The 25,333-nt window shown below is 48.8% G+C and overlaps 1 protein-coding gene across 6 annotated transcripts in view; it reads right to left on the minus strand.

The window, feature by feature from the left end:
• The window catches only part of PATJ (PATJ crumbs cell polarity complex component), a 3,332,662-nt gene that overhangs the window by 1,017,513 nt on the left and 2,289,816 nt on the right, over positions 1–25,333 (minus strand). For all 6 annotated transcript variants that reach the window (XM_069642041.1, XM_069642043.1, XM_069642045.1 and 3 more), the window contains one exon: positions 6,077–6,213. In XM_069642041.1, coding sequence (XP_069498142.1) covers positions 6,077–6,213 — 137 coding nt within the window. The remainder of the gene's footprint in view (positions 1–6,076; positions 6,214–25,333) is intronic.

Genomic DNA, 25,333 nt, shown 5'->3' on the forward strand with positions numbered 1-25,333 from the left:
GTATCTGTTCCAGGAGCTCCCGCATCTGGGAGTCACTATGTTCAGGGTGCTGGGAGTATAATTCCGAGTAGAAGCTGATTCCTCCGGGCCTGAGGGAGCGCGTTACAAATAAAACAAATACAAATACAAATACAAGCTTGTAAAGACCTCAAGGATTTGCTGGTCGGACCACTGTATGACCCCCTGACTGTTCATGACGCAGGTTATTAGGGATTGGCCCCACTCCCCCCTTGCCAATGCGACCAACGTTTTGTCACCCTCGCCGTATTTACATGCTGCCTGTGGACGACTGAAGTACTGGACTTCCTTAGTGGCCTGTTCTTTGAAGATTTTAAGCTCCTCACTGATCTGGGAGAGGACACTTGGGTTGATTGAGGCAGGGTGGGCACGTTCCAGGTCCCGTAATTTAGTTTTGGAGCGGGACAGGATGGCTCTTATGGTTTTGAGGACTCCCGACTCTCTAGAAATGGACGCGCCCCTGATGAAGGCTTTGAATGCGTCCCAGCGGACCCCTAAGGTGGTGGACTGGGGCAAATTGTGTTCAAAATAAGTCTGAATATCGGCGAGGATGTCCGCCTTGAATACAATGTCCTGCAGAGCAGATGATTTGAATTGCCATGTGTTAATAGTAGGGGCAGGTATCCCCAATTCCAGGGTTATCAAGATCGGTGAATGATCAGACAGTGTGCGCGCGAGTATCCGCAGTTCCACTACCCTGCCCAGCATAGGGCCGGACAACATTACCAAGTCGATCCTGGAGGAACTGTCGTGAACTGACGAGTAGAATGTAAACTCGCACGCTTGCGGATGTAGGGCCCTCCATGCGTCGTGAATTTCAAGTGTCGTGCTGTGCGTCAGCAATCTGCGCGCTGCGCCAGACAGGGGCCTAGGGGCTGTGCCAGTCCTATCCATAGCGGTATCCAGTATAAAGTTCATGTCCCCCCCCCACATGATCTGCACCCCGACGTATCCTAGTAATATGGATACCACCTGGTCAATAAACTTGGGAGAGTCAACATTAGGGCCGTAGGTATTCACCAGCAAGTAATCCCTGTTGGCTATGGCGCAATGTAGTACAGTGCATCTCCCCTCGGAATCTATATAACTCTTGTGGAGAACAAACTTAAGTGATTTATGAATCATCGTCACCACCCCTCTGGCGCGCGTGGAATATGAGGTGAAATATCTGTGTGGACCCCATGTTGGTGCAATACTTTTGGTCAGAGGGCCCGTTGAGTGAGTCTCCTGCAGGAGCAATATTCTACAGCCGTGTCTGTTGGCGTATGCCATAATTTTACGTGCCTTGGTGTAATTGCTCAGGCCCTGCACTTTCCAGGATATCAGTGTTACAGGCATGTCAATGATTTAAGTAACATCCCACCACCGTGGTCGTAACGTGAATACAGGGTGGAGACCGCCCCCACCGGGGCCCCCCGATGCGCTGTGGTCTGCCAAACCACCTCTGCCATTTTTCCCCATAACACACAACAAGCCCGTTCCAACCCCTTCCCGCACCACCCCACCCACCCTCACTGCCCACCCCCAACTTGCAGTGTGACCTGCCCCAATAGAAGTGCCAACATTTCTCCAAGCCCAGGTGGCCCCAGTTAAGCCAGAGCCACCATTCAACCGTAGGGTGGCGGCTAGCACCCAACGTGGGCGTGCCCCTTCCACGGTCCAACCTGGGCCCAGCAGTAGCGGCAACCAAATGGAAATAAACAGAATCATTACAAATGCAGCGAGGTGCGCTGTTGCCGTGTGGTCGGCATCTTGAACATCAAAGACGGACAGCGGATGCTGTCTGCGGTGGGTTTCTGCGGTAGGCGGACCCAGTGTTTGGCCCGCGGAGCAGACATGTGTACCATAACAAGCAGGATGCGGTTGTAGGAGAGTTTAAGGCAAGCGGCCGGACATAGGCATCCAGAAGAAGAGGTGATGAGTTACTCCAATTCCGGAGCGTGGTTGGTGGCCGGGCCGCTTGTAGCAGGGAGGCATCATTACTGGGTAGAGAACAACGTTGCCATATTCGCTTTGTGAATCAAGGATCACCAGATAGTGTGGGCATCTTCGAGAAGGGTGATCAGAGCCTATTCGGCGTTGGCGAGGCCATCCCCTGGATTGTGTAGTGGTATTTGTGACTCGATGAATTTCACTGCCTCGTCAGGGACCGTGAAGAAGTAGAGTTTTCCATTATGGGTGAGTTTAAGTCGAGCCGGAAACAGGATGGCATAAGGGACATTGCGCTCCCTGAGCAGCTTTTTTACACCTAGGAATTGGCGTCCCTCCTGTTGAACCGCGACTGAGAAGTCGAGGAAGATCCTGATGACGTTGGCCTCTAAGCGCAAGTCCCCTTTCTCCCGTGCCAGACGGAGGATGAGGTCTCTGTCCCGTTAATTTAAAATTATGGCGATGACAGGTCGCGGGATGTTGCCCGAATGGGGGAAGGGACAAAGCACGGTGGGCGCGCTCGACTGTAAAATATGGTGACAGAACTGGATTGCCCCCTTTGAGTAGGCTCTCGACAGCGTCTTCCAACAATGCGTAGATTATTTATGCGGGAGCGGGATTCCAAGTCGTCACACTTGGCCTTCACTGCCTTCATGTCTTGTGACAGGGATGCAACAGTGGTCTGCAATGAGTGTATTTCGTCCTCATTTGTAGAGATTCTGCTTTCAGCCTCTGTAATCCTGGTCCCGGCTTGGTCTACACGTGTCCTGAGCGAGGCGACATTAGCGTTTATGTCATCCAGTTTCTCGTGGAAGGAGGCGAAGTTTTTGGCCATTGATTCCATAAGGGGGGTAAGGTCCGGTCCCGATGTACCAGGGTGGGCATCAGCCTCAGGGTCTTCTTGTAAGGGTGGTGGCGGACTCGCCTCAGCCCTCGAGATAGCTGTAGCGAATTTATCCATGGCTCCCCCCTTGGAAACCGCTTTCTGCCTGTTCGGCATACCTGGATAGTGGTGGACGTGAGGGAGGTCCGCGGGCAGCGCCCGTGGAGAAAGCAAGTGATGGGGGCTTCAAGGATCCGGCCAGTCACCGAATAGCGACTCCACAACAGCCAGGCCACTGCTGCGACAGAGGCAAGTGTCACTAGTAATACTGGGTGGGGTAGACGTCAAGCTCAGGGCCCAGCGTGCAGAGGTTACCCTCTTTCAGGGGCGAGTGCCAGCTGGCAGCATGAGGGTGGCTGTGGCACACTTAATGTAGGGTTGGTGACTCTGTGGCCCCCGGCGGAGACAGTCTCCAAGTTGTGTTCAGGTGAGGCCAAAAAAGGGGGGTAGAGGGGCAGGGGCCCACACCCGCTGTTCAAGGGAGTCAGCTGTCAATGCGGGATAGGCAGGGTGAGGGAGCCTGTGTCCAATTCCATGCGGCGCTCCTCCAGATAACCCGAGCCTGCACTGGCCTCCAGCGCAGCCAGGCGGTCCAGGTGGCAGGGCCCCTGGCAGACTAAGGGTGCCGTGTGTATCACCGCTCTTCAAAAGTCCAGTGGGCGGCCTGCAGCCTCGTTAGTGCGGCCGCTGCCGCTATGCATCCCTCCGCACTCCTCACCTGGATATAGCTGGAGCTTGGGGCATGGCCCAGCACTCACGCTGTGCGCGGCTTCTCCGGAGCTCCGGCTCATGGGACACGCCCGCGGCGCTCTTCCTCGCAGCAGCTCTGGCTCCCGGAGTAGGGGTGGGGGCGGGAGGGGGAGAGCGGGGCCGCGCTCCGGCACCGGGCCAGTCCCAGCTTGGCAACGGCCCGCAGATGGCCGTGGCCACCCGTAGCCGCGCCGGGGCCCTGCCCGCCCAGGGCCGATGAAGGTGCTCCCAGGCATCCCGGCGCCGCCAGACCGGGCACACAGCCTTGCTGGTTCCAACGCCGGGGTACAGCAGCCAAGGGCGCCCCAGGGCGGTCGCACACGTCCAGGCGGCCGCCGGCACAGGCGCCACAGCAAGGCCCCCAGATGGCCAATCGACGCCAAACTCGCAGGATGGGAGCAGTAGATGGTCCCCAGCAACGCCAACCGATGGCAGCCCCCAGGGATGCCGTGTTACGCAGATGGTAGCGGATTTCTGCCGAACCACACGGAGCTTATTCGCTAGGCAGCCATCTTGGGCTGCTCAACAGCGCCACCACCCCTCAGACACTACCTTGAGGATTTTTTTGTCACTTCATTTTGTGCCACGCTGCCATCTCAATCGCTGCCATCACACCATATGGTGATGCAGAAATTGAGGCACATGCTAAAGCAAGATCAGGAACTACAACGTCACTTTACGGTTCTGAAGATATATCAAGAAGGCATGAAAAAATTGTTGTCTGTGTATTTATGGGTATCCGCAGAAAAAGTTGCAAGACACATTACGAATGGAGAAATTACCGCAGATTTTTTGCATTAATTTTTTCAATTTTGGAACATTTCTAAAAAATATAGGGGTGGGGTAAGGGAAATAATTAAAATGAGAGAGTGAAGGGGATGGCGGGTGTCTCCCTCTGCATTATTTTTTTTTTCTAAAAGATACGGCCATCTCTCAATTCGAAATGTTCACGTATATCCCATTTATGCAATCTTTGGATTTATTTAAGCAATAAGCGCTGAGGTTGTGGGACAATACTGGTCAGCTAATGGCCCAGAGCCCAAATTACAGTATAGAGCAAGCGATGGCCTTAACATGAGCCACAGCATCATCATCTGATCGGTAAAACCCACTCTGCACCCACTGAAGGGTTTACAGCTATTAACACCCAAACATAATTTGTGGGGTGTTAATATCCGTTTTTGTTATTAGAGAAATAATGTGACAGCCGTTTCTCAACTTTAAAAACAAATGACAAAACAAAATGGCAACCACTGACGCAGGGACAAGGGGAATACATGTAGTCCCTTCTCTCGTTGCGTGATAGCCATTGCCACGGAGGCGAATAAAACATTGGTCACGCACAAATCCCAGTCCCCTCGTCCCCAATAAAGACAGTCACCAAATGACATGGACCAGTGGGCGGTGATTCCAGAATGTGTGTAAAGTGCCAAGTACAATTATATATATTTTTGTGAGGTTGAATTTTTTTCTATTTACGGACATCCAATGCTTTACAGCCATTACCTAAATGTAACGTTTTTCAGCTTTAGGTCTTAGATAGGGGTAGAATGCGAATATCAGCCGAGTACCATCTGCATGATTACATAACTTGAATCACAAATGATGCAATCAGTAACAGATGGGTTTGAACATACAGGTTCAAAAACAGCTAGTCGTTATAAGGCCAGTACTGTTCCAACCACCGTCAGCAGGGGGTAGGGAGTGGGGTGAATGGGAAGGCTGCACAGTCCCGATGCTCACCTGTGAAAGGTACAGTGCCAGAGTCACCTGGATGCGTCCCTAACGGTCGAACTAAGAGTGCTTTAAAAAAACCTAACACACTGCCCTGAAACTTCTTTGTGCACAGAATCAATAGCACAACTGATATTTAGATGAAGGCAAAGCAGTGGACATGTGTCTGCTAAATTGATTTAATTAATACGTTCAAAGCTTTTTGAAAAGGAAAGGAAAGCTGCAGAACCATTGAAAAGTCCCCACACTGCCGTTGACTGTCTGAGAATAGAGATTCTATGGAGATGGAGTAGGTTATCTCAATTATGTTATTGGATTTCTTCATATTGTAAGAGCAATGTTATTCCAAGAGAACTTTCTTTTTTGTTCATTTCGTAGACCAGAGTGTTGCAAGCCTCCACATGGAATAGTCATGCAGTAGCCTACAACACCACATACCTGTGAGCAATTCACTTACCAACTCAAGAGTTTAAAATTATCAACATAAGAACTCTCTTAAAAAAATAACAAAAACGTGTGGCCACACATGCTAGCAAGTGAAAAGTATGACAAACAGTTTTGATACCCCCTCTCCCCGCATCTGTGACAGAGGGCACTATATACAACCAGGGACTCATAACTAGTTTAGAGCTAATCTTCCAGGAAATCCTAGGAAAAGAAGGGTTCCAGCGCTCCACGTGATACTTAAAGGACATATTTATATCACATACTCTAACATAGTTTTATAATACAGTAAAATATGTTAAAGCTTTAAAAACTAACCAGTGGTGTATCGTTTCCTCCTACAATACTGAGACCAAGTCCTGATCGCCCTTTGGATATTTCTATGGTCATTTCTTGTCCAGGAACAATAGGGCACGTTGCTGGGTCCATAACTTGAATGGATGATGAAAAGTTGCCTTAAAAAGAAAAACACATTATAGCTCATTATTCTTGCATTTCTATTGGCTTTCATTGAGATTTAGCCAAATAAATAAAATTAGACAATCATTTTCATGAACATCTCTTTGATCAAATACGGAAAGGTAATGGCTTTGTAGCCCAGGAACATAAACTTCCCCAACCTAATTGTAGTTTCAGTAACATTTAAAATATAATATGCAGAGATCTATATACATATTCACACAAAAAACCTTAGTTAGGGTGCAATTAAGTTGTGAAGATTTAACGAAACAAAACCCTTTAAATTCAATGGCTGTGGGAAGTCATGACCAGCTTAACTGTGTTTCTGTTGATGTCCCCCATAATGCTATGTCCCACATAATTAAATTTTGTATGTCATTACGAATCCCTTCTCTTATAATATTTATGTGTTCATGGGCTATGCAACGGGAACTCGCCGAGTTAAACTGGTTGTGAATTTCCACGTTCCCTGAATTTCAATGGTTTTGTTGCATTAAACCTGCACAATTTAACTGCACCTTAACTAATGTTTTTTTTCAGTGAATTTCAACCATGTATACCATCGTTTTTTCACGGGTCACAAGCCATGACCTTCAGCCACGGGCAGTGGGTCACAGCCTGTATTTTTTTAAAACACTACAGGACCACTATTCATGGCCTTTGGCCGTAGCCACTGTACATATTCCCCCAATTTATTTCCTTTAGGCCCACTAGGTGGCCACGGCCGACAAAATATGTCTTTCAATTTGTGCCCACTGTATATTTGAAAACACTACCGTGCTTCTAGTTATTGCCTTCAGTCGTGTCCACTTTCAATATTGCACCATTCGGTTCCTTCAAGTAACCCAGTACACACATCCTTTGGACAAAACCATTACCCCCCACCTCACTGTAGCTGTAAAATTCCTCTCTATTATTGTATTAATCTTATTTATTTTTCCACAACCACTTTTCTATTTACAATGTACTACAAATAACCCTGGTTATCCGTTAACGCCTGTAAATAGCTGCAGTTATTTTCGTGTGATGCACTTTCAATCCTGATCCCATTTCTACTACAACCCTGGTTATCCCTTGTATAACCCTGGTTATGCAAAAACGTTAGAGCACAGAACTTGGTCCCCAGCCCACTGCCAACTCCCCAATTACACATGGTGTCCTCTTTCACACCTCTAGCCTGATGCCATTTCATAGTTTTTCCTCCTCCAAATGGCATTTTTTCTACTTTTTGTTTTCGGGTAACCCGGTTTATAACCACAGTTATCCCTCACATCGAGCAAAAAAAGGCAGCTTTTTCATTTCGGATCGCTGATGCATTATGGGACACATGCATAGCTATCATTTTCGGAGAAGGGGGAACCGTGAAATATTTGGACAACTACTGGACGGAATAACCCCAGACCCCTCTCGGAAATTGAGTCAACGCTTTGGGCTCAAGTTGTTTTGTACATGGTCCAATTCCTTCCAGCATTTTTGCTGGGCGCTGCTCAGAAATGTGAACTTTTTCTCTATGGGGAAATGAATGGGAGAAGACTGAAAACAGCGTTTGTTTTACTTCCTTAACTTTTTCATTTTTTAACAAATCTTTCCCAAAGTGTCCAGTCTGGTGGGGCCCGTGACAAAAGGATTGTTTACAGAATACCAGCCAAATCCGTCATGCAAGTCAAAGGTTTTTAGCAATTCAATTTTTGTTATTCCTAAGGAAGTTGATGCTCAACTGCCCCCACACTATATACATATGTGTATATATTTCAATAGATATCTATCTAAATATATACACATACCAGGCCTAGACTAGACAGTCCACTCCTAACCAACTGCCCAATCCTATAAAGAAGATCTGTAGGTCCAGTGGCGTAAAACAAGATCTGCTCAGCATGCATCCTAACTGTTTGAACACCACCCCATCCGTGCCCCCTTGTGACTGTCTTTTTTTAATATAATGGTTTTGTAGCATGGCCACCCTGCGAGCCATGCTGAGGCCACCCCCCTCTGCCCCAACTCGTCAACAAATCACAGGTTGCACCACACTCTGGGCCGGCCTAGATTACCACGCTTGCACAATACGCACTAACGTGCTGCTGAAGGGGTATGCCACACATTGCACTAGGAGAAAGCTATAAATATGTGTTTTAATGCAATATACAGCACACTTTGAGACACATTGGCTAAAAAGCCACAGTGTTTGCTATTGTTTTGTAGGGTAACACCAATCCAATACATGCAAGTCACCAACAGTGCACATGAACATTAATGCTTTGCTATTAAAAATGCTATGCCACAATGAAAACATGTCCAACTGGCTGCACAATGTAGACCAGTGTAGACACATAATAACATTACAGTAAAGCATGCCAGGCCACATTAATACATACCTAGACTGGTTGCACCAAAATGCCAGTCGAAGAAATAAGAATCATCAGGAAGAGAGCACACATTCAAGCCTGCGTCTCTGCGGCCTCTACCAACACAGCCAAACTCTTTAAAATTGGCAAGGAACTGGCCAATCCTGTTGTGGTTTCTACCTCTCCTGTTCCCTCAACAGGCCCTCTATACGGTTTTGGCCTCTCGCTTCTCTGCTAAAACTCAGAATATCTTGTCCACTATCCCCTCTTCCTCTCTCGGCCCCCTTTGGCCATCTCTCCTCTCCTCCTCCTTTCTCCTCTGTCTCTCTAACACCTGACGAGGTGTTTAGACCTAGCTCCATCTATGGAAGTGTTGTCAAAACAGGTGCTCGCCTGCTCCTCCAGAACCATCAAGGACCACATTGACATCCTTGATCCAGGCTTGGCTGATTTCTGTAATCATTCTTTTGCCACTGGAACTTTACCCTCTACCAAACTCTTGGAAAGCTGGCCAACTGCCAGCTTACTCTCCACACTGAATCTGTTGGTTCTCACCATGACCATCAGTCTGGCTTAAGAGCTGCCAGAGGCACGGAAACTGCTCTCCTGAACACCTGTGAATATCTGATCTCTAACCTTGATTCTAGCATTCCTTCTGTCCTCATCCTCCTTGAACTTTCCTCTGCTTTCGACAAAGTCAACCACACCATCCTGATCAATCGACTCCGTGAGAACCTGGGCAACATGGATCGGGCCCTGGAATGGCTAACCTCCTTTCTCTTGGCCTGCCCCTTCCACGTCCAAATTGTGCCTTTCACTCTGCCACCTCTCTCTACCTATGGCGTTCCTCAGGGCTCTATCCTCTCACCCTGGATTTTCAACCTTTACTTGGCCCCTTTAGCCCACCTGATTCTCCTCCAACTTTAAGTCTTATGTGGATGACACTCGGCTTTCCTTCAGGCTTCCCTCAGCCTACTCTCCTCTCTGTCTCATTCCTTGTGTCATCTTCAACTCCACTCTCTCTTTCTCTCTTCACATCTAGGACGTCGCCAAGAAGTCCCACTACCAGCTGCACCTCCTCAAAGAGACTCTTCCCTTTCTCACTTTCCCGCAGAAGCTCACTGTCTCCAGAGCTCTGCTTCGCTTCAGGCTGGACTACTGCAACAGCCACTTTCTCAATCTGCCTTACTCTACTCGCCGCTCTCTGCAACTAATCCCCAACAGGACTGCAAGTCTTATCCTTGGCCTCAAGCCCAAGGACTGTATCTCTCCAGCCCTGAAATATCTCCACTAGCTCCCGGTGGCTGCAAGGATCAAGTTCAAGACCCTTTGCATTGTCCACAAGGTTTTCTGGGTCTGGGATCCGCACTACATCCAACGCTCTCTTCCAAAATACCTTCCTTCTCGAGCCCTAAGGGTTAGATTCTTCTCCAGGCAGAGAGTGGGGGGGTAGATCCCTCTCCCCTGCAGGTGCCTCCCTCTGGAATCACCTCCCTGCCCCTCCCAAACTTGAGCCGGACCATCTGAAGTTCCAGGAGCAGCTCAAAACGTTCCTATTCTCCTCTGCTTTCTTTCTCTCCCTCCCCTGCTGACCTACCTGTCTGCCGTACCAACTGGTTGCTTGGTTACCCTCAGTCTCACTGAGTCCAGGCTCTTCCTTGATCAGTCACCCTTGCACTGCCTCCGGGCCTACCACGCAGTTAGGGGCTGTAACTGTAACCCTACAGTCCCTTGTTCTCCTTGCACTATCCAGAGCTGCGCTGTCCTGGCTGCACTGTTTTCCCCTCCCGTCTCCCTTGCACTTCACCCGTCCCTTTCCCCCTTGCACTTCTTGTTCTCGCACTTGCGCAATCTTAATTACACAATGCTTAGTGAGACAATTTGTCTCGTCTTCCCTCTATTTTCCTTCCCTTGTCTTGCCTAAAAACACTTGTGTACAGGCACATTATATATCACTTACCATATCATATCATATTTTATCACAGATACCCAGAAAAAAATACAGTTCCTCAGTAAGAAACGGCTAGACTGGCAGAACCCAAATGCCAGTCTAGACAGGTAATTACACTTAGCAGGACTGCTTTATCAGAAATGCCCAGTTAAAACAATTCAGACCAAAATGAGGAATGACTAGACTGATTGCACCAAAATGCCACTAATACCAAATATCATGCCTGCTTAGCATGGACATGGAGACCATTATGATTTATTGCACAATCCCACCCCCACACATCCCCTCTCCCTCCCATCCCCTACCCCAACCTCCAAAATCAGCTCATTGGCCAGAATTACCTCCACGTCCCTCTTCCTTGTTCCAGTGCTTATGTACGAGGCTCCATGCCTCATAGGTAAGTACTGGGATGAGGACAAGTGGGACTTAGAGCAATGAAGATTACAGGTAGCTTAGTCAGGCATTACCTTCACATACCTCTACCTCATCCCAGTACTTGTGTATGAGGCACAATGCCTCATACACAAATACTGCCTCATACACAAGGACTGGGATGAGGAAGAATAGGGCTAGGAGTAATGAAGATTACCATTAAATAATCAAGGAAATAAACACAAGTAGTGGTGCAACACCATTGAAATTGTGGGCTATGTTGACTTGACCTGGCTGACCTAAAGAGCAGTTGCCGGAGAGAAAAGTGTTAGCCCCCCTGAAATGTAGGTTTTGTTGCACCCCTGAACACAAGCACACACACCATTCACCATATATACACACGCACACCCAGCCATCCATACATTTAAGTGTGCACCCTTTAACCATACAGGCACACCCAGGCAGCCACCCATACATTTAAGTGTGTACCCTTTCACCATACACTCACACCGTCAACTATACATTTAAGTGTGCAGCCTTTCACCATTCAGACACACTCAGGCAGCCACCCATACATTTAATGCCAAGACGAGGATGACGCTGTTTGTTCTTGGGAGACTGATCCATTTAGTACCCTGTGGAACCAAACTGAGCAGTCTAGTCAATATGGACTTGATGTGTGTATCAACACTGAGGAAGGGCTCGTACTAATGACGAGGCCTCCCTGGAGGAACCAGTAGTCCAGAGAAGGAAGCACTGGAGTGAAGGCCGACCGGGACGCTGCAAAGGGAGTTCTCCACCAGAAGGAGGGTCCGGTGTGGAAGGACTGCTCCACGAAGGAGGTAGAAGCAGTTCCTAGTGCCCCGTTGGGACAGCGAACGTGCGGAGCAGGAAGCACGATCACCAGAAGGAACTTTCCCTCATGGAGTCGCCACAAGCAACAGAGAACCGCTGACCGGTGAGGAAAGAGAGGTGGGCTAAAGCATTACGGAAGCCCTGAGAGCACAGTGGACCATAGAGACCGGTATGCAAGTGCAAGGGGAGATGAAAGGGGCACAAGGCAATGGTGTAGAAGCTGGGAAATTGAAGGGAAACAAGAGTTATGGTCTGGTACCCCAACCCTGCGAGTATAAGAAGTGTGAAAGCATAGAAGTTAATCATCATAGACTCAATAACTGGCAGGCTAGTAAACCATGTGGACTGAATGTGGAAAGAAGAAATTGCGAGTATGGTAACCAAACCCATGAAGGCAATCAAGGCATCAAGAGTGATCATTAAGTTACAGTACCTGGCAGGACAGTATACAAGGTGGAATGTATCTGCGAGTTTGGGACCCGCACCCATTAGAGCATCTTTATTGATCCTCATGGTAATAGTACCTAGCCGGAGAGTATACCAGGTGGATTGTGCATGCAAGTCTGGGACCCGCACCCATTGAAGTACCCTCATCAATCTTAATATTTACAGTGCCTGACAGCGAAGGGAGTCAGGCTGCCAGAGTCCAAAAAGCAAAACAAGGGAAAGGAAGCCTTACACTTGACACAGTTTGGGATATTTGTAATAGTAATAACTGGCCAAGTGAAAACCGGGTTGGTGGTGAAACAAATTCTGAAATCAGCGGAAAGTAGCAATTCCCCCTGGTGTGTTGTGAACACACTGCAAACAGCCAAGAGAAGGGAGTCAATCGCTTGGCACCATAAGAAGTCTGAGACCAGGGAAGGGAGACATACCCCCCCAAATGTTGTGTGAACATTCTGTGACAAGGGGGCTTCTGCAAAGCAAGATAATGCATAGCAACACAGGATCGAATCCCGGACTTGCGCTTAGAAACCTCTCCGGTATTAAGCTTGTTATAAAACAACAATTATAATAATAGTAATACATTGTTTTTAACCAATAACAAAATAAAGGTTTTGAAAACATTAGAAACAAACCAATTGTATATAAAGGTTCTCGAGATTCAAATTATTTATCACACTTGTGGAAAACAATCCTCCACAGAATAACTTGTAGTTGTGTGGTAGCCAGCTGCATATTCATGATACGTCAACACAAGAACTTGTAAGAACTACTACAGAGAGACAGATATCAGCCCATTACATCAGGTGTATGTAAATCAAGTCACTGTCTATTAGCATGATTTCTCTGTCTCGCGCTCCTACTGTTTTAGCCTGGCGCTACCTGTGAATCACGACCCCTCTGTCATGTTTTGGACCTGCTCTCACACCTTGACTCTAACACTCCCTGTGTCCTCATCTTGCTTGATCTCTCTTCTGCCTTTGACACTATCAATCATGCCATCCTGCTAAATTGCCTCTGTGATAACCTAGGTATCACCGGTCAGGGTTCCTCTGGCCCTTCTGCAGCTACATCTCCTCCCTCCTTCTCTGCCTTTCCCCTGTTCTCTGCGGACGAGGTTTCTTGACAAGTCTGATCTATGAAAGTCTCGTCAAAACAGGTTCACCCCTGTTCCTCCAAAACCATCAAGGACCACATTGACACCCTGGCTCCTGCCCTGGCTGGCTTGTGCAACCACTCCATCACCACTGTAGTCTTCCCATCCCCCTGAAGCACTCCCTTGTGCACCCTCTTCTTAAGAAACATTCTGCCGATCCCTCCTGCCCGGCTAACTATCACCCAATCTCCATCACTCCCTTTCTAGGCAATCTCCTGTAGAAACTGGCCATCTCCCAGCTTAATCTCCACACTGAATCTGTTGGTTGCCTTCATGACCATCAGTTGGGCTTCAGAGCTTCCAGAAGCACAGAAACTGCTCTCCTGAACATCCGTGAAGACCTGCTCTCCAACCTTGACTCACACCCCTTGTGTCCTCATCTTGCTTGATCTCTCTTCTGCCTTTGATACTGTCAACCATGCCTTCCTGCTAAATTGTCTCAGTGATAATCTAGGTATCACCGGTCAGGCCCTGACTTCCGTCCTCTCTGACCGACCCTCCCAGGTCCAACTTCGGTCCTTCCTCTCCGATATCTTTTTCTCTACCTTTGGTGTCCCCCAGGGGTCTAACCTCGCTCCCTGTCTGTTCAACCAATACCTGGCACTCCTTGCCCACCGCATTGCCGCTCTCTGCCCCAACTTTCAGTGCTATGCGGATGGCACTCAGCTCATTTTCAGGCTACCTTCAGCCACCTCTTCTCCAATACCTCATCTCTGACTGATTGTCTGCTATCCAGGAGTGGTGTGCCACCAAAGACCTCTGCTTTAATGCCAGTAAGACTGAGATTCTCCTCATCGGCACACCCACTCCCTCCTTTCCTGTAGCTCTCTGGCCGGCCTCTCTTTGCCCTCTTCCTGCTCCCACCTGCAAGGCTAAAAACCTTGGGGTCATCTTCGACTCCACACTCTCTTGCTCTCCTCACATCTCTAAGAAGTCACACTACGAGCTGCACCTCCTCAGAGGTATTCTTCCTTTCCTCTCCTTCCCCCAGAAGCTCACGGTCTCCAGAGCTCTGGTTCTCTCCAGGCTGGACTATTGCAACAACCTCTTTCTAAATCTGCCTGCTTCTACTCTCCGCCCTCTGCAACTCATCCAGAACTGGACTGCGAGACTTGTCCATGGCCTCAAGCCTTGGGATCGTATCTCTCCAGGACTGAAATCCCTGCACTGGCTCCCAGTGGCTGCAAGGATTAAGTTCAAAACCCTCTGCATCGTCTGCAAGGCATTCTGGGGCCTGAGGCCTCAATACCTTCAAATCTCTCTTCCTAAATATATTTCTTCTCGAGCTCTTCACTCATCCGCCTCCAACTCCCTCAGGGTCAGTCGATTCTCCAAGCAAAGAGTTGGTGGTAGATCTCTCTCTTTGGCTGGGGCCTCCCTCTGGACAGCCTCCCAGCATCCCTGAAACTTGAGGAGAACCATCTTCGGTTACGGAAGCACCTTAAAACCTTCCTCTTTGCTTCTGCTTTCTCTCCCCCTCTTCCTTGCAAAAGTCCTGGCTGATACTGAGCGTGCACTGGTTACCTGGCCACCCATCCGATCTTGGGACCAAGCCCTGCCAGTTGCACGCCTGCACTGCCTCCCTGGCACCCCTGCACCTGGGGACTCTTTTTTGTATCCCTACAGTCCCCCCACCAGCACTTATGTCTACACTCACCCTTCGTTTGCCACTAGTGGGCCGCTCTTTTATTTATCTTGTTGTTTTATTCTCCCATGTACTGCACTTTCGCCTCCCTCTCGCCCCGCACTTTTCTTTCCCACTGCCCTTGCGCGATCTGAATGACACCTGGCCTAGTAAGATCGTTGTCCATCTTCCCTCTGTTCCCCCTCCCTTGCCTCATCGCGCCTTGAAACACTTGTGTATAGGTGCGTTATAAAGGCCATATCATATCATCATAGCTCTCATTTGTGTTACTACTCTGTCTCTTCTTTCTCTTGCTTTCTTTTGCTCAGTCTCTCAGTATTAAGCAGTAATTGATGTGCTACCTGTTGTTGTGGTCCGTTGCCTGTACCTCCCGGTCACACTGCCTCCCCTGTCTTTACATATAATTATTGAAGTTGTTTCCCTCTGTTGTACTGTCTCTATTGCTTTAACTTGGCTCGCTCCATGTCTCTCCTGTTCATCCCTCTTCTTCTCATGTCCTTACTCCAGCTCTTTCCTCTCCCATTTTCTCTGAGGCGGTTTCTGCTGTTGATGAGCTCTTTCTTCCACTGTCTCATGTTATTTGCCTTCCTTTCTCCTTTCTCACTTTTTCCATTTCCATTTACCCCAAATGCTGTTGATGTGCTTCCTTATTGGCCTTTCTCAATTTCTCTTTTGTTCTGCTTCTATTCCTCACTCAGTTTGCTGGTGTTGGTGTCCCTATCTCCTGTTAGTAACCTCTATTTGGATCCTGACCCTGGGGGTGGATAAGCGAGGGAGAATCACCTGGCTGCAGGGTCTTTGGGTACTATGATTGGGGTGCTCTTGGAAGGGACATGGTATCCCCCCCCTTTCTTGCTTAAAGCCAACCTGACCCTATCCCAAACTTTATGGGCTATTTTAAGTCTGTTACCCTCACTTTCCCTAATGTGACATGTGGTGGTACGGTGACGAGGAAGAGCAGACTAGGAGGAATGCACACTTGTACCACTTAGGTACTGGGATGAGGAAGCTGAATCCCGAGCATTGTGAAGGTCGGGCATCTCATCCTAATTATGGTCAGGCAGATCTAATTGACCAGGCACACCGGCAGCCTGTTAAAAGGATGCAGGTACATAGAATGACAGTCTGGGAACACCCCAGAGCGAAGCAATGAAGCCACCGTAGCAGAGACCCAAAGGGGACCCGCTCTAAGTCGAAGCAGCTGTGGTGGGACTGGAAAATGAACGATGGCGCAGGCATACCTGTATTAAAGATGACGCCCCCGCGTCCATTCAAATACAGACGGAGAAAGAAGCATCCAGGAAGCAAGCAGATCTCACAACGGCAGCATTTCCCGGCTCCAAAAGTGGAGGGGAAACCATGAGAGCCGCTGGGAGAAGAAGCAGACCGCTGGTGAGGAAGGACACATAGGCACGGGGGAGCTCCGAAGCAGACCGCAGTCAAGTGCTGGTCCATCCCTATTAAAACCAAACTGAAAGCAAATTTATATTTAACTACAAAAGCGCCTTTTGAATATCAAACTGAAAGCAATCATATTTAACTACGAAAGTGCATTTTGAATACCGAACTGAAAGACAACTTATATTTAAACTACAAGAGTACATTTCAAATAGCAAGAGTGTTTTTTTCTGAAAAAAACCTAAACCTTAAGCAACACAAGTAACTATTGAATCGAAAGCAACTTACATCCAAAGCACATTAAAGCCATTAAGCCATATTCTCTAGTATATCTCAAGAGGCTAACAAAGAGAAGCCAAAAAGAGTTGAACTTTGTACATAAGGCCAGGAGGCCAACCAAAAGACTTTAAGCAGAACACCTTGGTACATAGGCGCAAATGCCGAGGGGCTGAAGAGCCCAGGGATCCTGGTTCCTCGACCAGTAATGGGTGGACCGTACAGTCTGACAACTGTGCCTAGACCAGCAAACCCTGAATACTGAGGACATTGGGAAAAATCAACTGGTAAAACAAACTAAAGCATGTACAGAGGTGAAGTTAAAGTCTTGGAGAAAGGAACACTGAGGCTGAAAAACCTGTTCATGTTGTGTTGAGAGCGAAGCCTCAAAACCTGTTTTTGTTTTGAATTGTGCTGCATGAGACTTGGGGAGGGAACCCCAAGGATTATCTTGAACTATGTTGCTTGAAACTTAAGAGAGGTAATCTTGAGACTTTTGTGGGACTATCTTATTCTTGGGGAAGGAGAGCTGAGAGCTGGAAGAAACACTGACCTTTAAATTGAACATTGTTTCTTTGGTTATTAACATCTCTACACGGTGTTAGTCTTATGGTGAGGGCAAGTATACATTGGGGACACAGACAGACTCAAGTGGGACTATTTGACTCCGACTTCCCTTAGTTTTATTCCAATAGTAGCATAGGACAAGATAGGCCTTTAACCATCCTGACATTTGATTTAATAAAGTGTTTTAGTTTCATGATGCCTTCACACTACAGACACATTATCTCACTGAGCTACTGACAGGATTAGAACAAGCAGGTTAAACATTCATCTATGCAGCTGGATTATTACCCACTGAGGCATTTCCTGATTATTAGACCACTGAGGTACATTTCCTGACATCTAAAAGGCCCAATGGGTTGGGGCTCTAACAGTCTCATCGGAATGACTCGCCCAAGCTCTATGCCTGTTTGAATTGGAAATCCTACATATGAATCATTAGATTTAGGAGAATTGAAATGTGGTAGGTTTTTGGCAGCATCACTCAGTAGTCATTCACGGGAGAAGGAGAAGTCATGTAAAGCGCAAGATTGAGAATAGGATGGCTTGAAGTATACCACAACAATCTAGTCTTCTCACACTGCCCATCCTAACCATCAAGCCATCAAGGTTATGGGACTCTCCTGAAGCATTCGCGCAATGTGTCTTAATACATAACAAAGCAGTTGAGAATTACTGGTACAGCCAATCCTGCTAAAAAATATACACACTCGAATTTGACCTGCAGGAAGGATGCTACTGCAACACTAAATAAAAAAGCCCATCAAGGAAGTGCTGCTAGATTTTCACACTGCCTACCTGTGTGCATTATACCTTGTCGGGGAGGCATTTGAAGTAAAGTTCAGACCACAAGCCCAGCTATTCCTTGCTCTCTCTACTGAGCCTACCAACGGTTGGCTGTGCCATTTCACACACCCACAAATGGAAGCAATCTTTTAAAACTATACAAAATGAATGTGCGTGTTTAATACCAAAAGCTTTTCCTAAAAACCAAATGCCAAAAATAAGTGCTTTCTGGGAGGCTATGATAAAATGTCAACACATCAAACGGCTGAAGCCATTAAATGCCACTGATGTGCTTCATACACAAAGAGAAAACATGTAAACTCATTGCTACTCAGAGCATGCATCAATTTCTCACTTTGCAATCACGGACAAATGATGTTGCTGAATCTGAGCTGCCTCTATTAAAGCCAATGAAAACAAGTAAAACACAAATGCAGCCGTTGCTAAAGACACACTTTTATACAGTAATACACCAGTCCTACAAATCCGGGTCAATATAAAAATTGATTTTAATAAAATTCCTCAAAGAGTCATAAGACATATGAAAGCATATTTGTGAAGCAGAATGCATCCAAAGTGAGAGAAATATACTTGATTTCCACGTGCCAAAGAGAATCTCCCGCCCTCTAAATGACTGAGCAGTAGACAAAATGTACAAACACAAAGTATTTTATATGTAGAACTATCAACAGAAGATAGTGCTAAACTAATGAGCCTGTGGTACATGAATGGTTGGTGTATCAGTACCAGGTGTATGGATATGTGTATATGTCATGTGAGTGTATGTGTGAAAGAGTGTGCCTTGGGTGTGTGGGAGTATGCGTGGCAGGGGATGGTGTGGCATAAGGCCAGATGGCTAAATCGCAGGTTTAAGTGTGTGGCATGAAGATCATGTGACCTACCAGTGCATGGTGTGAATGAGTGTGGCAGAAAAGCATGTGTGCCATCAGTACTTTCGCAGATGGCCTCCAGAACACATCAACTCTCAGAGACAGCTGAATGGTTTTCCTTTGGTTTGCAGTTAAGGGGCTTGCTAATGTATCCGCACCCTACGGATGGGCCGTCACTCTCTAACCCAGGCTCTACTCAAAGTCAGCATTGTCACTAGAGATTGGTAACCTCTACTATCTAATAACTGTTTGACTTACTGTGATGGTCTGAGGGCAAATGTCTTTTCTATATCACTCCCTCTGGGAAAAATCTAGGTGGTCCCTAAACTAGGGTCCCCAAAGCTGGACTGCAACGATAAGTGTCTTTCAGATGCTCAGGCCCCAATGTATTATTATAATTATGATGGTATGTATTGAGCGCAGACTAAGCTTTGAGAAGCAACAGAGTGCTTTACAGAGGTATACAACAGTACAGATGCATAACAGAGAGCTTTAAAGAGGTAACAACAATAGATGGACAGGGGGATACAGAGGGTAACAGAGGAGGGGTACAGCTGTACCAGGTGGCAGGGGGAGAGTGGCGGGCGGCGTCAAGCGAGGTGATGAGAGGGGGGATGTGATGGCATAGGTGTTAAGGTGGAGAGATTGGCGGAGGCATGGCTAACCGCCATGTAGAGAGGACGCGACTTTGGCGAACTCCGCTAGATGTGCCATTTATAAGCTGGTTTCTACGGCTCTGAAACATTCAACAGACCCTGCAAAGCACCACGATTGTTGTGGACGCCTGCGGGAAGCACCAGGACCCTCCACACTCGAGGGTGTAAGCCCGAAAGAATCTCTTTGGCCGCCCGCAGTAACAGATCGGCGAGGAACCAAGATGGCGGCTCTCACACACTGAGCCCGGGGAACCCAGCGCCATCCCAACGGACCGCGAGACTACAAACCCGCACAACCGCTCGTGAGAGGAGTAGGAAGAGTGACTGGGAGGCACAGCTGCCAAACGGAGCATCGGCAGCGTTGTATGGGCTACCGAGACACCCGAGGGACCGTGGACGATAAGCCCCACACAGGCCTCCGCACCTTGAAGCAGCGAGCCTCACCCGAGGCCACAAAAGAAAGCGCACATTACCGCAACAGCCCTCAGCGCCCGCAGCCCACAAACGTAGCCGGATCCAGGAGAATGTCGCGCTCGAGCAAATCGATGCCGAAGGGGGCTAGGTCCAAGCAGCACCAGACCACCATAGACGCTTTCACGGCCAACGAACTCCCCGACCCCGAGGCCTCGGACACGGCATCTGTTGGGACGGAAACCGGCCCCACTGTAACGGCAGCTGACCCTAGCAACACCAAACTACTGGAGGCCATTAAGACATTCCAAGCAACAATGGTGAACAAAATTGACGCTGTGGCTACGGATCTGGGCCTCCTACGTCAGGATGTCCACTCCTTGGCTGGCAGGACCGAAGCGCTGGAGACCAAGGTACGCGAAAATACGGAAGCAAAAACCCAACTCCTACACGACGTAGATGGCCTTCAGCAGAGAGTCAAGAACTTGGGAGGACAGAGCGGAGAAGGCAGAAGGTAGGGCTCATCGCAACAACATCCGGCTTCTCGGCCTGCCGGAGGGCATTGAAGGCCCAGATCCCATCAACTACGTGGAGAACCTCCTGCTGCAGGAGATTGGCGCAGAAAAGCATTCGCAGGGCTTCTCCATAGAGAGGGCTCATAGGTCACTTGCCAAGAAACCACCACCAGGCGTCCACCTAGGCCCATGATAGCGAAAGTACTGAATTACAGGGACCGAGAGGTCATTTTGGCGCATTCACGATCAGGTGGCCAGATCAAGAGGGACACCACCAAGATAGCGATTTACCCCGATTACACCTTCCAAGTACAGATGAGCAGAGCTCAGTTCATATATACGAAAGCCAGATTGAAAGCAGCAGGATTGCGGTACATGCTTCTATACCCTGCAAGACTAAAGGTAATACACAACAACAGGACCCTCCTGTTCGACACCCTGGAAGAAGCACGGGACTGGATGGACGGACAGCAACTACCCGACATTGAAGACAATAGGCGGAAGCCGCACCAAACCGCCTCCCAAAAGCCGCAGGAGAAATCTTCCTAATACAACTGCGTATCAGCAGAAAGACCTAGCCTATTAATCGGCTGCTTTGATCCTACTTGCGGAAACCGAAGCAAGTGCTCCCCCAAGCCCCCAGGAGTTTTTTTCAGGGCACGTTTACCCGCCCGTAGGGCACCTGAAGACCATGCCTGGTCCTAAGGAGCGGAAATGGGACAGTCAGAACGAGGGTTACCTCGCTGGACCAGGTCTTTGTTTGGGAAGTTTATTTAATGGGAAGGAGAAACGTAGAGTTGGCACCCACGTTGGGAAGTTTGGCCAAAAAACACTGCACAACAGATACAGCATCGACAGGACCTCGACCGAGGCTGAGGAAGAGCAACGGACACCACGGCGCCTATGGCTGAAAAAATAAAAGTAATGACGTGGAATGTTAGGGGCATGAACAGCTTTGTGAAACAACGCCGGATACACGCATATTTGCGACGATGCAAGGTCGGAATTGCTATGCTTCAAGAAACACACCTGACGACGGAAAAACTGAAGGCGCTAGCCAAAACATGGCGAGGAACCCTGATCGGTTCCTCCTACTCCTCTTATGCAAGAGGGGTCCTTATTCGAATCGACCCGAACTTCCAATTCAGAGTGGTGAGCACCAGAAGGGACGACGAGGGCAGAATGGCATTTGTGCAAGGTACCATGGAAGGGAAGGAACTATGCCTGGTTAGTACTTATGCTCCTATCATGACGCCACTGCTTTCTTCCACTCCCTGTTTTCACGACTGAGCCCCTATGTAAATTGCACCATGATTTGGTGGGGTGGGGGGGACCATAATTGCACACTTGATCCCCTCAAAGACAGGTCTGATACTAACCACTCCCGCCCATCCCCCCCAGCCAAGATGTTATCCAAGTTAATAAGCCAGCTAACACTATGTGATCTGTGGAGAGAACAGGACCCTGAGCGAAGAGAATTTTCCTTCTTCTCCCCGCCACACAACGTCCACACTAGGCTGGACTGTAACGCTCACCTGACTCCCATGGAGGCGCGGGCCTGGTTCGCGCCGCTGTGACCTCTTCTAAGGTGATGCGCAGGGTTCGGAAGACGGACTGGACCGGGCCCCCAAATCTGGCTTGTCTGGCTCGCAGAAGTATCCTTCTGTAGGCGAAAATAGGGGATTAACTGTCTGCGGGGTAATGCAATCAGCCTCCCACTTTCCCCTCTCACCCTCCTTGAAACCCTTCTGTGATTACTCGTAGCGTCTCACCTTAGGGTCAGGAAGGACGAGCTCTCCATCCTGCTTCTGATGCAGGGGCGCGTTGGTATCCAGTTACTTAACTGGATTTTCGGATTGGTGAGAACCAAACTTGCTTGGCTTCCAGGTAAGCTTTTTGATAAGAGGTTCCCCTTGTGTCCATGCATTAATGTACTAATGCTAGTGTCATTTTCCCCATAGGGGCCGGGGTACGGAATGCCGGGAAACAGGCACCGACCCGAGATGAGAGGTGAAATCCTTGTAGAAATCAGGTAAATCTTTAATGAGCGTTTTTTGGTAATGTCTTTTCATTCGCTCATTAACGCTGATGTCTCTTTTTCCCCTTAGGGGCCGGGGTCCGGAAATGCGAGGATGCGGCGCGGACCCGAAATGAAGAGGGAATGAATCAACAGTTAAGTCTTAACATGGAGATTTAGCTTTCCTTATCCCCTTCTCTCCCTCACCTTTTGTTCTGGTCTTTTTCTCCCTAGGCGCTGGGGCGTGACTGCGAATCCGGATGATCGCTGCTGAACATGGAGGCGCCCTGTAAAGGTGAGTGGAATGCGGCGCTGCAGCGATCGACGCGATGAGCTTTTAAATAAAAGTCTTCCTTTTCAGGATTGTCGGCGAGATGTCTCCGGGATGCGGATTTAGCAGGTAAGGACTTTTCCTTCTTCTGCAGGTGATCCAGGATGCTGGCAGGCGTGGCAGAAGTCAGGATGCAGGAGCAGACACGGTGAGCGTCCAGCTGCTAGATGCAGAACAACGCGAAGCACGTGTGGCTGTTCGGGTGGGGTTTAAATAGCCTTGGAAGGAGTTCCAGGTATGTATCCTTCCCCGACCACGCCTGGATGGTAAATTAGTCACATAGGTAAAGCAGTTCCTTTCAGGCTTCAAGGAGGCCGGGATCCTGCAGCATGGTCTGCATCAGGTAAGTGCACCCAAGCACTTCCATAATGAGCCTGGCGCCTATGACGCCAGGACTGATGTCTTTTATGAGCCTGGCGCCATAGGCGCCAGCACACTGTCCAAAGGGCCCCTATATGGGGTTGCTGGGTCCTTCCTTGGGGACTGGATGTCCGCTTTCGGGACGCAGGGCTTGAACCTGTTCCCCGGGAGCGGGCATCATGACAGGACTATATTCTGGTCAGTCTGGGGCAGCAAGCCACGTTTAGCGAAGCACAATATTTGCCAAGTGTGTTGTCAGACCATTCCCCCATGTTGGCCACCTGGGAAGTATACCCGCCCAGACCCCCGATTCCCACGTGGAGACTTAGGGCCGAAGCCCTGCTCGATGCAGCCTTTCGCGAACATATACAAGACAGTACCGACGAATACTGGCAAAACAACCTGGACAGTATTGAATGCGTCGGTACCGCGTGGGAGGCATATAAGGTGGTCATGAGGGGGGAGATGATAGCCGCGGTGGGGGGAGCCCAGAGGTCCATCACTAACTCCCTGGAGGGCGCGGAAAGGGAGTTGGGGGAGCTGGAGATCAGGACAGATCCGACTCCAGAACATCTACAGGAAATTACCAAACTGAGACAGACCTGCCTGTCACACTGGGAAACCTTGGGGAAACTAAGTTACGCTAAGCACACTGAAAGAACGCACATGCTGGGAGATAAACCCGGTAAACTCTTAGCCTGGCTTTACAAAAAGGAAACCGCTAGGACTCCCATTTGCCACATATTCAGACCTGACAGCACCACAGCGCACACCCAGGCAAAGATCAACTCAGTCTTTTCCAAGTTCTATCGTGACCTATACTCCAAGACCCTGCCCCCCACTGACACCGAGATAGAGGACGTCCTGGACAGCATAGAGCTTCCAAAAATAGATTCACAGATGGCTGAAGCCCTAGACGACCCAATCACCCCTGACGAAGTAAAAGCAATAATTAGATCCTTACCATCTGGGAAAGCGGCGGGCATGGATGGCTTACCCGGGGAATTCTGTAAAACATATGAGGAGACCCTTGCCCCACTGCTAGCACAGGTATACAACGAAGCTTATGAGCGCGGTACCCTCCCTGACTCCATGAGAGAAGCCATAATAATCCCCCTGCTGAAACCGGGAAATGATGGGACGGACTGTGGGTCATATAGAACACTGTCTATGTTAAATGTGGATAACAAAATACTGACTACACTCCTTGCTAATAGATTACGTAGAGCGATCCCCCTGTTGATTCACCAGGACCAAACTGGCTACGTGCCTGGGCGCTCTATCACCGAAAACTTGCGCAGGTTACACCATATAATATACAGCACCGAGCGAGGGCCCCAGAAATATGCTGTGGCGTCACTAGACGCCACCGAGGCCTTCGATTCGGTGAGATGGGAATGGTTACATGCCACCATGGTCAGGATGGGGATCGGACCCGCCTTCCTGAAATTGACCCAATTGGTCTACACCAATCCTATGGCCAGAGTGTGCACCAATAAGTCATACTCGGAGAAATGGCCCCTCTAGAGAGGCACACGGCAGGGTTGTCCACTGTCCTCTATGCTATACATTATTGCCGCAGAGCCTGTAGCTGAGTATCTCCGGCAGGAGTACGGAGACAAAGGCATCGAACTCGACGGGGAGACACACCTCGTCTCTATGTACACAGACGACATGCTGCTGTACTTGCACAACCCGGAGCATCTCCTGCCCTACATTTTAGAGACTTTAGATGGTTTCCACAAACACACGGGCATTCAGATCAATAAAGATAAGTCCTGTCTCTATCCCCTCGCCGCACTGTACAGAGAGGAGCATAGATCCCTGCCCCCTTTAGACCTTCAATGGCAGGTGACATTGTTCAGATACTTGGGTGTTACCATACACTGTAACCCTAGCACCGAACACATTCTCAACACGGTTAGGGCCAAAGATGCCCTTGCAAAATCTATGGAATTCTGGGGTAAGCTCCCTCTCTCGGTGGCTGGGCGGGCGGGTCTCCTCAAAATGGTTGCACTCCCCCGATTACTGCATTGCTTTTCCAACGTCCCCTTCAACATCCCTCGCTCCTTTTTCAGAGACATAAACTCTGCAGGGGGTTCCTTTGGCAGGGAGGTAGGCACAGGGTGGCGCTGGACATTCTC

This window comes from Ambystoma mexicanum, chromosome 1q (genome assembly GCF_040938575.1).
Source record: "Ambystoma mexicanum isolate Mex_15411 chromosome 1q, UKY_AmexF1_1, whole genome shotgun sequence".
Classification (NCBI taxonomy): domain Eukaryota; kingdom Metazoa; phylum Chordata; class Amphibia; order Caudata; family Ambystomatidae; genus Ambystoma; species Ambystoma mexicanum.